Here is a 13,660-nt window from a genome sequence, read left to right as displayed (position 1 = left end):
GATGTCACGGCTGGTCTCCGCTGTCATTCGCCTGCTGGGTCTCAATAAGTCTGTGAAACTCAGGGCATCTGTCTTGCAGCTTTTTCAGACAGCATTTCAAGCAATTTTCCCATGTAAAGAGTTAATTAGCGTTGCTAAAAAAAAGTTTGGATTCAAACAACTTGATAAAAATTGCTTGAAAATACCTGAAAGTTGCTTGGTGTTTCATGGGCATTGGGTTAACACTGCTGGTGGCAACAATACAAGAGCATTCGCTGAGACTGCACTATAACAGTGAATATTGCAGTTACAGTTACAGAAATCTTACTACAGGACTTTTTCTTCTGCATTGAATTAAAAGTGATTGCGTTTTTAATTTATTCTAAAATGACGCATGACTGGCTGGCATCTCCTAATTGGGGTTTACAGCCCACCGCATGTTAAACCACTAGTGTGGGCACCAGCCCAGCTTCTGCATGTTTTACAAAATACCCAGCGTGCTCTCCATGTTTCAACACGCACTGTACAGCCGAAACCCAAACCTCTGTTTGCAGAACAGGTAGGTTTAAATTATTAAACACTTTAATCCCTGTAGTGACTTTGTGATCAGCTGATTGAACTGTAGGGAGCAGCAAGGGAGGGTTAGCTGGAGATACCCATGGCCCTAGGGACTTACGACAGTAAGAGGTCTGCCCACATTGTTCATTTCCACTATTTAAAACCAACTGGAATACAAGCATGTTTCAAAGTGTGCTTCCCAAAATGTTTTGCCTGTGGAGTAACCTCTGCTTTCTGATTGCATTACATGTGCAAAACCACAAGTGCACCTGAGCCACAGGTACACCAGTGTGTCTTACCACTAGAAATAACGCTGTTCTTCTTGTGACATGATTTTTATTGTCAGCTTGAGCCATTTGTGGATCCTTCAGTGAGCTTCAAAATTTATTTTCTTCTTATTTTTTTAATGATATTTGAATGTTTAATGGCGTTTAAAATCATTCTAAGTAGTTTTGCTTTTCTTCATTTTAGTTTGATTAGTCTGTGTGAAGGTGGTTTGACCTAATTCAGGACCTGGTCTTCAGTAGTGATCTCAGTTTGCCTTGAGGTCCCGCCAGGACTGAAAGGGTTAACACAGAGCTCAGAACTCTGAATAATGACAAGCAGTATATAGCAGTGAGGATATAGCACAATGTGTGAGGGGTCTGGCAGTGTCCCTCCCCAGAGGGAACGGCACTGGGTGGATTCTCATGCGCTGAGCTGCAGTGAGGGCACAAGATTATGAGGAAAGAGCACCTTGAGGAAGATTAGTGACATCATCCTTCTCAGGGAGCAGTGGGGCCTCCTGTTAAACTGGGCTTTGTGCAGGATTAGCTCCCCACTGACCAGAGTCTTATGACTGCATTTTTATCAGGAGATAAGAACTGTAAAATACATTGACTAATATGTAATTAAAATCTACAGCACAGCAGCGATAACAATAATCCTATTATTATTATTATTATTATTATTATTATTATTATTATTATTATTATTATTATTATTATTATTATTATTGTTATTATTATTATTATTTATTATTATTATATTTATTATTATTATTATTTGTTATTGTTATTATTATTGTTATTATTATTATTATTATTATTATTATTATTATTATTATTATTGTTATTGCCCCTAGTAGTGCAGAATTGATGCCCTGCTCAGTGAATGGTTTCAGGTAGTGGTGGGTATGTGTTGAAACATGGCGTTGACTCTGCAATATTAAACAGTGTTTTGTGGTGGGCCGAGTGCAAGGCCTTCCCAGTGATCTCATGTGGCTTTGTTGCTTCACAGCGAGCCCCAGGCAATGTGCTACATAGAGACATCCAACCTGGACGGGGAGACCAATCTTAAAATACGACAGGTAAGCAACCCGCCCCACCGGGGCAGGGATCAGAGCTGCTGAGCAAAGCATTGCTGGACTGGATCAGCACCAATACCTGGCTCAGAAAGTAGCTGCTGGAGCAAAATAGGGGTTATATAAAGGGTTAGGTTACAGCTTCGTATCTGTGTATGCAGTGGTATGCAAATGTATTAGAACACCTCAAGACTTCTCTTTTATATCCTTTATATACCTACCTGCATGAAAACCTCTGGGGGGAAGAATTACAATTTCCGCTCAGTAATCAGTGATGTAGAAACAGTAGGCACTCGTGTGAAAATGTTAGACCACTTTGTGCTTTAATTAGGCATCTTAAACAACTTCTAAAGTGTCATGTATTTTACCATGTGTGGCTGTGTGTTCCTTTTCTCTTACTATTTTAAATGAATTGCACGTGTGGCCTATTAAAGTCACCAATTAAATGAGACAATCGCTAATTTGCCTATTTTGACAATTTTCCAAGATTTTTAGTTCCAGTAGTTTCATTTCATTTGCACTGCAAGTCAAAACTACAGAAAAATGGAGTGTTCTAATACATTTGCACACAACTGTAGCTTGCAATCCAACTTGGACTAAACCCAAACATGTATTGATATAAGGGGGAATATATCTCTATATATTTGCCTCTCAGTAGTATCGCATAGAGACGTTCTCACACGTTCCCTATCAGAGAGTGTGGGAGCCTGCACCGTGTTGCATACTGTACACTGCAGACCGGCCACACAATGTCAAAATACCCTTGTCTGCAGCATCTGCAAATGCATGTGTTCAACCTGGATACAGCAGGCTGCGTGCTGCTATTGTGCAACATTCATGGGAAAGCAGCAGGGTCTCTGTGACTTCTCTTTTAAAGGGTCCCACAGTAAAGTGTAATAAAGTGTAGTGAAACCACAGTGCAACACAGGCAAACATTGTAGAGACCAGCATAGCAGAGTGTGTTAAAAAAACAAGGAAAACCATGGCAGGCTAGAAATGCCTGTGATAACCTGTCACACAAACACACAGTGATGTATGGATGTGTTCCCTTCTGCAGGGCTTATCTCTGACTGCCAGCTTCCAATCCCAGGAAGATCTGATGGCGGTCACAGGGAAGCTGGAATGTGAAGGGCCCAACGGGCATCTGTATGACTTTACTGGAACTCTGCGTCTGGATAATTACAGGTGCAGTACAGCGTGCTGTAACACAATGCCTTGTCTTGGTAGCTTGCATGGCGCAGGCTCTTTGATTCTTTTTTATGTCAAGGGAAGTTTCTCGGGTTGTGTCTGAGGTTACAGTGACGCATAGTTGAATGCTGTTTTAAGTTTTTAATCCCATTTTAACTTCAACTAAGAATGCTCTGAATGCTAACTGACTGCATGTTAAGCTGGGGATGTTAACTTGTTAATGTTGCAAGGAATGGCATTTCAACAGGACTGTACCCCCCACGCTGGCTTCATTTAAACAACAGGACTGTACCCTCCACGCTGGCTTCATTTAAACAGGCAGCTTGCAGTAGTAGTGCACGTTTCACTTGACATCTGCTGCATTTTTGGTGATGACTCAATAAAATAAATCCTGAGAAGCCTGGTTGTGTTTCTGTGTGTGGTCTACTTCCAGTCCTGCACCACTGGGCCCAGACCTGGTTCTACTGCGAGGAGCCCAGCTGAGGAACACCCAGTGGGTTGTGGGAATTGTAGTTTACACTGGACACGACACCAAGCTCATGCAGGTAAGCCACCTTTCCAAGACAATCAGCAGTCAGGCAGAATTCTGGTCCAGTGCTCTATTTGACAGGCTAAAAGAACTGCACAGAAGGCTTTTTGACAGTTTGATTAGCTTTTTTTTTATTTGCTGTGGTTAGGGTTAGGGTTAAGGACTTTCAGTTTTCAAGTTCTTCACTTTGGAACTCACTTCCAGATTCTATCTGCAACGCTGAGTCGGTCAGTATTTTATATAGAAGATATCTCTTTGATTTGGTCTTTCACTAGCAGTTCAGAGCCCTTTTGGCTTCTTGTTGTTTGTTTTAAAGCTCCATGGGATGCTTGCACATGAAGGACATTGTGTAAATGAAATTGGTAAAGTGTGGCACAGTATGGTATCTGTCAGGGAAAACATACCATCATAACATTGAGGCCCTGTAAAGAGGGCATGATATTCATTGTATTCGATTGTAGCCAAATGACTCCTTTCCACCCCCCAGACAGTCCCTGTTCATTAACTGGGTCACACTTTTACTGTACCCTGAAAATGCAGTTGAGCATGAAGATGGTGTGTCTTTATAACCTGTGATCAGGAACCGACCCCACTGTCCATCATTCCAACAGAACTCCACGAAGGCTCCCCTGAAGCGCTCGAACGTGGAGAGAGTGACCAACATGCAGATCCTGGTGCTGTTCTGCATCCTGCTGGTCATGGCGCTGGTCAGCGCTGTGGGGGCTGCCCTCTGGAACAAGGAGCACACCGAGGAGGACTGGTACCTCTTCAGATCTGGTGAGGGCTCCACGCTCAGAACTGCCTCACAGTCTCTGGATAGACAGCAGGGTGCACAGGCACAGCAGAGTGCCCCAGTTCTGCTGGAGTTGGGATTGGCTGTGCATGTGAGATCAAACCACAGCAACCAAAAATATTGGATCAAAACAGGCAAATTAGTGATTGTGTCATTTAATCAACAGCTTTAATACCCCCCACCTGCAGTGCTTTTAAAATAGTAAGAGAAAATGAAGACAGAGCCACTAATGGTAAAATGCATGAGACTTTTCGAAGTTGTTCTTGAGGTGTTGTAATGTAGAAAATCCCAGACAGCGCCGTGCTGCTGTCTCGAGAGTCTTGGTGTGACCTCCACTTTGCAGTGTTAGAGAACGCAGGCACCAATGACACATTAGACACATTCCCTCAAGAGATCTCTGCGTTTTCAGCTGATCTTACACAACTAAAACTGAAAAAACACTTGAATCCTTTATTGCTAAGTTTACCTTAAAGCAAAAAAAAAGCTTGCCGTCCTTTGAGAATTCAGAATAAAAGCCTCTATTTACTCACCAGCCTTCATGCATTATTTTCAGCACTTCCCATAAAACGTCAGATGTTGATAACACAATAATCAAATACACGTTCACCACAGTGTGTGAGTCTCTCATACCAGAGACCTGCGAAATGACAGTGATTTATAATAAGTGTGGTTTCGTGGAATTATTCTGCAGGCTAGTGTGTGTCTTTTGACTGACACGTGTTAGTTTCCTAGTCAGTGTAATTCTTGCATGTGAATGCTCCCTCGTGTCTGGACCGTGTGTAAATGACCTGTTCCTCTCTTCCTAGACACGTCGCAAATCTCCAACAACTTCTGGTACAACCTACTGACTTTCATTATCCTGTACAACAACCTGATCCCTATCAGCTTGCTGGTCACTCTGGAGGTGGTCAAGTTCACTCAAGCCCTGTTCATTAACTGGGTATGTGTGCAGTAACACAACACCGTTTCAGAGAGATCCTGCAACCCTCGCTGCATCAGATGAAAACCCAGACTAATAATAATAATAATAATCCAAGTCTGCAATTCGGTGATGAACAAAAAGGTTAAGAAAGGTAGAGGCTGCCCTAATTCTGAGAAGAGTGAGTGTATGCAACTAGTTTTAAAACCCAAGACCCTAGGACCCCAGCTCAGGAGAACTGAGGACAAAGGCCAGCCCTGCAGGCATCCACTTTTGAGCTCACTGGGTGCCTGGCCAACAGGGTTCGCTGTAGCGCGACGAGGAGAAACAGTCCCTGCCGGTTTTGCCTCCCTAACCCGCGGGAACGCCAGAGCCAAAGAGACGCTCCCTCCGGAATCACCAACGACTTCGCACAGCCGATAATTAGTCCCCTGTTATAAAATAATCTAATTTTGTGTGCTAGTGGGTGTGCAGCGTTTAACGGGTTAAAGAAGGAGAAGTAGTAAACATGAATTTCACCCCACGTGTCCGTTCACAACTGTAAGCCATGTGTGACAGGAGTTTGCAGGCACTTGCAGTGATGGAGGTTTCAGTTCATTTTATTTCTGGTTATCATGTGCAGCCCCTAGGATAGCTAGTGGAAAATAGGAAGTCTAAAGTATGAGCAGGCCTGTGGGGATTAACAGCACTAATTGTAGAGTAGCTTCTTTGATGTGCAGGCAAATCTCCAAAGGGGGACAACACTGTTTGAATTGTGTTTTGTTTCAGGACAGGGAGATGTATTACAGTGAAACAGACACGCCAGCCATGGCCAGGACTTCAAACCTAAATGAGGAGCTGGGGCAGGTGAGATAGTGACAGCAGCGGCTTTCTGGACCTGCTTATGAGAAGCACAGAGTTGAAGTGTCTACAAAACTTTTGTCTCATACACACAATGAGTAATAGTGTTTTTGTTTTAAATTGTCTTCCAGGTGAAGTACCTATTTTCTGATAAGACCGGGACACTGACGTGCAACATTATGCATTTTAAGAAATGCACGATTGCAGGAATCACCTATGGGTAAGTCAGAACAAGCCCAGAGCCATGCTTGGGTGTACGAGTGTTGAATTTGGTGTGGCTTTCCAGGAGCTTATTATAACTTTCAAAACTGAACCGAATATTTAAATATTCTTTTATTTGAAATTACCCGGATAAAGTATCGTTCATATTTTTGGACTGCATGGTAACGATGCTGACTGCTGTTTCAAATGACTGCAACTTTTCTCCTCTTCAGCCACTTTCCAGATTTGGAAGCAGAGCGCTCAATGGAAGATTTCAGGTATAGCTGTTTACTCAGTGACTGCACACTGTATTCATGAACCGTGTATTGGGTAATGTATTCATAGATATCAGTGGCTTTTATAGCACTCGGTGCGGAGATCAATTGCCATTCAATGGTACTCAGTTGTAAAGGTGAGGGAAGGGTAGCTTTTCTTGTTTTGGAATCAACACAAGGAATGGGTGTTTTTAATAAGACAGTAGTGGCTAAGAGAACACCCCTCGGGAAGCATGCAAAGTGTTCTCTAAGAGAGGTGACCACTGGGCACAATGTGCCGAGGCCAGTCACGATATGAATCAATAAATACAAATGTATTTATTACTTATGCCATGACGCACATGCAGCAACATATGAAATGAACAGAATAAGCAGGAGAAAGGCAGTAGGCAAGCATATGCTAATAAACTAAGTGACAAACTAAATCAACAAAACACCCGTACAGACAGTGAAAGTGCAGCAGCGGCTCGAGCAGTAATTAATACGAGAATTCATTGGAACACAGTGATTACTGACACAGCACCGTCCTCCACAAGTTCAAAATGCAGCAGCAGCTCTAGATTAAGCAAAGTTCCTGTTCTTTTAAGCGAAGTGCCTGTTCCTTTAGGCGGAGCATTTCGAACGGGAACACTGCGTTTCAGCACAAGGGTGTTCCCTAGCCGGAGTGCTCTCTTAGGAGGTGTTCCTGTACGAGGAGGCGGCTGGACTTCTTAAAGGTAGTCCTGGGTATTACTGCGAGTGTCAGTGCACCCCTAATAAATATGCGTCTTTAAAATATACTGGCTGGAAAAGATAATAATCTGGGGTGTTTGTGTAAAAAAAGACTTTTTAAAAGTTTGCATCTAAGCACGCTACTTTATTTAAAAAATCATTCACACTGTTAATTCATTTTTTTGGGGGGAAATTGTGGCAATGAGGTAGGATTCTAAGGAAATAATGCTGTGCATAGGTCGCCATCTACTGTGTAGAAATGGTATTGCAGGCATGTGATTAGTTTAAAAGGAAAAATGAAAACACAAAATCGATACACACAGAGATGCCATTATTTGTAAGTGCTCAACAAAAACAAGATTTTATAAGGCCCTTTGATGCTGTTGCTTTTACAGTATATTGATTTCAGCATCAAGGACAGCAGTCATTTAACACGTGCCTGTATTCGCTAGTTTGCATTAACCATCTCAGCCCCTCCAAGTTGCCAGTTTCCCTGGGAGGCCTGTCTGGTTGTATGGTAGGGGTGTAGATGATTACTTTCGTATCAATGAACTGTGATACTTTCATATATCGTATCATTCTTGAAATCTGTATCATTTGCACAGTGTATCATGATACAAGACCAAAAGCACAACATAGCTCATTGTAGATCACAAAATGATTCTGGAATGAGGAATAATTGTGTTTTAACGCTGGTATGGATACATAATACACCATCTTATGCAAGCAGCCCATCAGGACCAGCACATGCACCGTGATGCAGATCATACCGCGACCTGCGGATCTCATCATGTGTCCCATTGATAGATTAGGGTATCTTTACACCACTGTTGTATGCTGAGTGGAACTTTTTGATCCTTTGTTGACACAGTATGTAACAATCTGGTCTGGAAGTGTGATTGGTCTGGATGCTGTGTTTACAGACCAATGCAAGCCCAGGGAGGCTTGATAAAGTCACTAATAGTGTCTCCGGTGTCTCTAGCTGGCAGCTGGCATGCTTAAGCACATCAGCTGCCACAGTTAAAAAGAAAAGTTTTTTTGTTTTTTGTTTTGTTTTTTTTACTAACTTTATAATGCAACCGTGGACCTCTTTTTAGATGTGCCTTCTTTAACACAAATAGTTAATGTGTTGATTCAAACAGTTTCAGATCATTTAGATATGTTTTGCCTACACAGAGCTTACAAGCAAGAGTCATGTATTCCTGTAAATGTAGAGGAAAGTGCCAGGCACTCTCTGATTTCATTGAAGTAATAATAATAAAAAACTAAAAACGGCCATAGAATTTCAACGTGTGTGTGTGCGTGTGCGCATGTGTGCGTGTGCGTGTGCGCGTGCGCGTGCGCGTGCGTGTGTGTGTGTGTGCGTGTGCGTGTGCGTGTGCGTGTGCGTGTGTGTATTTTCATTGTATTGGCATTTTCTGAAATATTACAAAACCAATCAGAAACAACTTATATAACCTTCTTGGGTTTTTCAGAACTAGCGTATGCTTTCGCAGACTTTGCACTGGGATAACATGCTTTTGGTCCCATAAGGTTTGCATTGAAGTAGCCCTTGCTTTAAAAGGGGTCCACGAGGTTTTAGGAAAACACTGAGCTGGTCCCTGGTTTGAAAAAGGATGTGAAGCACTGCTGTAATCAATGCAGATGTTAGGAGCCCTTTAATATTACATTTAAAGATAGTCATTTTCTTTTCATTTGTTTTCATTTGCAGTCACCAACCAAACAGGAGCCACAGTTCTAATGAATTCAGTGATCCTGCACTAATACAGAATATTGAACAGAACCATGTGAGTGAATCTGTCTGTCTGTCTGTCTGTCTCTGAGTATACTGCTAATATTGAACAGAACCACGTGAGTGAATCTGTCTGTCTGTCTGTCTGTCTCTGAGTATACTGCTAATATTGAACAGAACCACGTGAGTGAATCTGTCTGTCTGTCTGTCTGTCTCTGAGTATACTGCTAATATTGTAAAGGTTTAGACAGCCCCCATGTGTTTGATGTGCGCAGTTGAGTTAAATTGTACTAGCCATGACTTTTACAACATCAATTTCACGCTAATCTTTCCTACCAGGGGTCTGTGGATTTTCTTGCTGTGTTACAGTCTATATGCTGAATTTACAGCAGTGTGCACATTTATTGGAACACCCCACTGCTTCTGTAGTTTAGATTTGAAATCAAACCACTGGAACTGAAAATCTTGGGAAATTGTCAAAATAGACAAATTGGTGATTGTCTAATTGAACTGATTACTTTAACAGGCCCCACATGCAGTGCATTGAAATAGTAAGAGAAAAGGAACACACAGCCACAAACGGTAAAATGCCATAGACATTTTAGAAGTTGTTTAAGATGCCTAATTAAAGCACAAAGTGGTCTAACATTTTCACACATGAGTGCCTACTGTTTCTACATCACTGATTACTGACAAGAAATTGAAATTTTCACTCCCAGAGGTTTTCGTGCAGGTAGGTATATAAAGAATATAAATGACACATGTAGAGGTGTTCTAATACATTTGCACACGACTGTACATTAAAATCACTAAATGATTCTAAAAGCAAACAAAAAAAGGTGACCAGTGATAATATTAATAAAGCTAATCAGGCAAGAAAAATGATTTCAAAACATTACTCGGGGGGGGGGGGGGGGGGGGGGGGGACACCTTTAAAGAGCTGACAGACACGTGCACTGAATCCTAAAGAGACGGCGTGCTGCTGTAACATTCCTGCCCTTCCTGCTGTAGGTCACAGCCCCGCAGATCTCGGAGTTCCTCACCTTGCTGGCTGTGTGCCACACTGTAGTGCCTGAGAAAGATGGAGACCAGATCATCTACCAAGCATCCTCCCCAGGTGAAACCCCTCTGATGAGCGTCACAGTCCAGGCATTGAGGGAGAGTGCTCTGTACACCCATTGAAGAACTGCGCCTCTGGTTTTTAATTTAGAGCGCACTGTTATTTTACCCAAAATTTTCTCCCCTTTTTAGAATGTCCAATTAGTTTTTTTTCCCCTCACTGCAACAATTCCCCACTCCACTCAGGAGAACTGAAGATTCACTGGTGTCCTCCAATCCCACGAGCGAGCCAGCTTCCTCTTCTACACCCAGGAACTCGATAAACTACCTACTTTAGTAACTTATACTGAAGTTAATAGTAATATGCATTAGATGAAAACCTATTCTCCAGTTTTAGACACAGACCAACATTACATTACATTACAGTACATGCATTGCTTATGGCAATCTGTGTTGCCAGGTTATTTGTTTAGTTCAATCAGAAGATTACCAGGCTCCAGTTTCACAAAGCACTGCAAGCGCTTAGCAGGCTGCTAACTAGCAAGCCGTCTTATTTGTGTCTGTTCAAAAAACATTATCGATAGAACTAGCCCCAGGCTTCCAAAGAACACTGTCTGAGTGGCAGATCATCCTTTGTGTTTTAATAGCCTTGAATCACAGGGATATGTCAGTGTATGTCAGTGCCTCTGTATCTGTGTGCATGCTAATCGCTGTGTTTACCGTCTGACACAGTTCTGTGGTTGCATTGCAGATGAAGGCGCTTTAGTGAAAGGAGCAAAAGGACTTGGCTTCGTCTTCACTGGAAGAACACCCCATTCCGTTATCATTGATGCTGTAAGTCTTGCATATTGCATTGTCCACCCATCAGCCACACATGTGTAACAGACTGTGCACTGTGCCGTGCTCAAACACAAAATCAACGTTTAACGTTACAGTGTCTTTCACTAAACTGCAGTAACACAGTAATTACACGTATGATTACGTGTAACAAGGAAACATGCTGTTAGCCACTACACTGTTCTTACACATGTGGTTGTGTATTTACCATGTAATAACTATGTGACTGCACATGTAGTTACCATGTAATTACAATGTAGTAACAGACAGGCCATGAAAAGTGATCCCCAATGCCATGCATACCTTGCTATTAGCCCAGGAATAAAGGGAAGCAAATTGAAATCATGGCTGTAAGTAAAGCAACATGTGACTTTTGAAATCTATCCATCCGGGCTGTGCAGTTTGTATTTGCTCATTGTTTTCATTTGTCTTGCAGAGAGGAGCAGAACAGAGCTACGAGCTGCTCAATGTGCTGGAGTTCTCCAGGTACTCGATCCCTTTTACCTGCTCATTTCTCTCACTGTTTAGACACATCAGTTTAACTCATACAGCAGCGCCTCCCTCATGTGACGTTTCTGCTTCTTCAAACAGCTCCCGAAAGAGAATGTCAGTGATTGTGAGAACTCCGTCTGGAAAGCTGCGTCTGTACTGCAAGGGGGCTGTGAGTATTACACTCCTTACCTGCTGTACCACGCACCAGGAGCAGGGATGGAAATAAGACTCTCGTTGCACAGCAGTTTGATCCATTCCTGGTTTTACTGTGAGCTTGATCAGACACACCTGAGCTTGTTACCTGTACGCCTAATCAAGCTGGTATTAAATCCTAGGAATGGCTGAAGCTGCTGTGCAATCGGAGTCGTATTCCCATCCCGGAAGAGTACATCACACAGTGCTTTTCTGTTCTCTTACATGTATTTATGCAATTCTATATATGAAAAAAACGATTTAAGATGCTCTTTCAAATGTTTGTTTTATTAGATTTGAGTATTTTAGATACATTTAACCTAAAACTACCTACAGGGAATTGTTTTTTTGTTGTACAGGGGTGAGATTTTTTAACCTTTTTTGTACCATGCTGTATACCCACTGATAACTGTGCTGTATACCCACTCATAACCGTGCTGTATACCCACTCATAACCGTGCTGTATACCCACTCATAACCGTGCTGTATACCCACTCATAACCGTGCTGTATACCCACTCATAACCGTGCGGTATGCCCACTCATAACCGTGCGGTATGCCCACTCATAACCGTGCGGTATGCCCACTCATAACCGTGCTGTATGCCCACTCATAACCGTGCTGTATACCCACTCATAACCGTGCTGTATACCCACTCATAACCGTGCTGTATACCCACTCATAACCGTGCTGTATACCCACTCATAACCGTGCTGTATACCCACTCATAACCGTGCTGTATACCCACTCATAACCGTGCTGTATACCCACTCATAACCGTGCTGTATACCCACTCATAACCGTGCTGTATACCCACTGATAACCGTGCTGTATACCCACTGATAACCGTGCTGTATACCCACTGATAACCGTGCTGTATACCCACTGATAACCGTGCTGTATACCCACTGATAACCGTGCTGTATACCCACTCATAACCGTGCTGTATACCCACTCATAACCGTGCTGTATACCCACTCATAACCGTGCTGTATACCCACTCATAACCCTGCTGTATACCCACTAATAACCGTGCTGTATACCCACTCATAACCATGCTGTATACCCACTCATAACCCTGCTGTATACCCACTCATAACCCACAGCAGGGTGTCTCATTTCTTGTCTGATCGCTAAGTCCCCCAAAGAATGTGCAGAGTAGTGCACGAGCCCACGAGCGCAGCGCATGCTCACAACACTTGCTTAGACAACTATTGTTCCGTTCTTCTACTCGCAGGACAACGTGATCATGGAGAGACTCGGAGAAAGTTCCCAGTACAAGGACCTCACCTTATCCCACCTCCAGCAGTTTGCTACTGAAGGTAAGAGTGCCCAGTACCCACTGCGAGAAAGGACATTTCAGCGAGAGAGCTTGGGGGGGGGGTATTCAAAACCTTAACAGACCACAAAGTGGTCTAACATGTTCACACATGAGTGCCTATTGTTTCTACATCACTGTTTACTGAGTGGAAATGTACATTCTCCTCCCCTGAGGTTTTCATGCAGGCAGGTATATAAAAGATATCGATGAAGTGGCTGTTCTAACTTATTTGCACACTGCTGCAGGTATGAAGTGTTACTTATGCAGTCTCATCAGATCTGATCCCTTGTTTCAGGTCTGAGGACGCTCTGCTTTGCATATGCAGACCTGACGGAGAGCTCCTATCAGGAATGGCTCCAGGAATATAACAGAGTCAGCACCATTTTAAAGGACAGAGCGCAGAAACTGGAGGAATGCTACGAGACCATTGAAAAGGTACGCGCACCCCCACATGTACCTGAGACCCCTCCTCCCATTGTGATGTAATATCACTCATCCAGCCAGCCCGTAATCTCTGTCTGGTAATATTCGTTATGTATTGGTACAGTATAGCATACTCTCACAGTCATAGGCCATCATCAGTGAGGAAAGGTTATTTCAGTCTCTAGATCAGTGTAAGGCAGTGTATCTGTTGCACCAGCAGGGGGCAGTGCAGGATGCTAAAATAAATCTCGTTTTTCCTTCATTCCTCA

General features: G+C 42.9%; 1 protein-coding gene across 4 annotated transcripts in view; it reads left to right on the top strand.

Moving 5' to 3' along the window:
* Positions 1-13,660, top strand: part of LOC121302756 (phospholipid-transporting ATPase IB-like) — a 46,246-nt gene that overhangs the window by 27,397 nt on the left and 5,189 nt on the right. For all 4 annotated transcript variants that reach the window (XM_041232921.1, XM_041232923.1, XM_041232922.1 and 1 more), the window contains 15 exons: positions 1,816-1,885; positions 2,937-3,064; positions 3,501-3,612; positions 4,208-4,373; positions 5,196-5,329; positions 6,077-6,154; positions 6,280-6,368; positions 6,583-6,627; positions 9,047-9,122; positions 10,079-10,184; positions 10,878-10,960; positions 11,400-11,449; positions 11,555-11,624; positions 12,885-12,969; positions 13,264-13,403. In XM_041232921.1, the coding sequence (XP_041088855.1) occupies positions 1,816-1,885; positions 2,937-3,064; positions 3,501-3,612; positions 4,208-4,373; positions 5,196-5,329; positions 6,077-6,154; positions 6,280-6,368; positions 6,583-6,627; positions 9,047-9,122; positions 10,079-10,184; positions 10,878-10,960; positions 11,400-11,449; positions 11,555-11,624; positions 12,885-12,969; positions 13,264-13,403 (1,432 nt within the window). The remainder of the gene's footprint in view (positions 1-1,815; positions 1,886-2,936; positions 3,065-3,500; positions 3,613-4,207; positions 4,374-5,195; positions 5,330-6,076; positions 6,155-6,279; positions 6,369-6,582; positions 6,628-9,046; positions 9,123-10,078; positions 10,185-10,877; positions 10,961-11,399; positions 11,450-11,554; positions 11,625-12,884; positions 12,970-13,263; positions 13,404-13,660) is intronic.

Source organism: Polyodon spathula, chromosome 30 (genome assembly GCF_017654505.1).
Source record: "Polyodon spathula isolate WHYD16114869_AA chromosome 30, ASM1765450v1, whole genome shotgun sequence".
NCBI classification, from domain to species: Eukaryota; Metazoa; Chordata; class Actinopteri; order Acipenseriformes; family Polyodontidae; genus Polyodon; species Polyodon spathula.
This window is presented reverse-complemented; position numbering and strand designations above follow the sequence as displayed.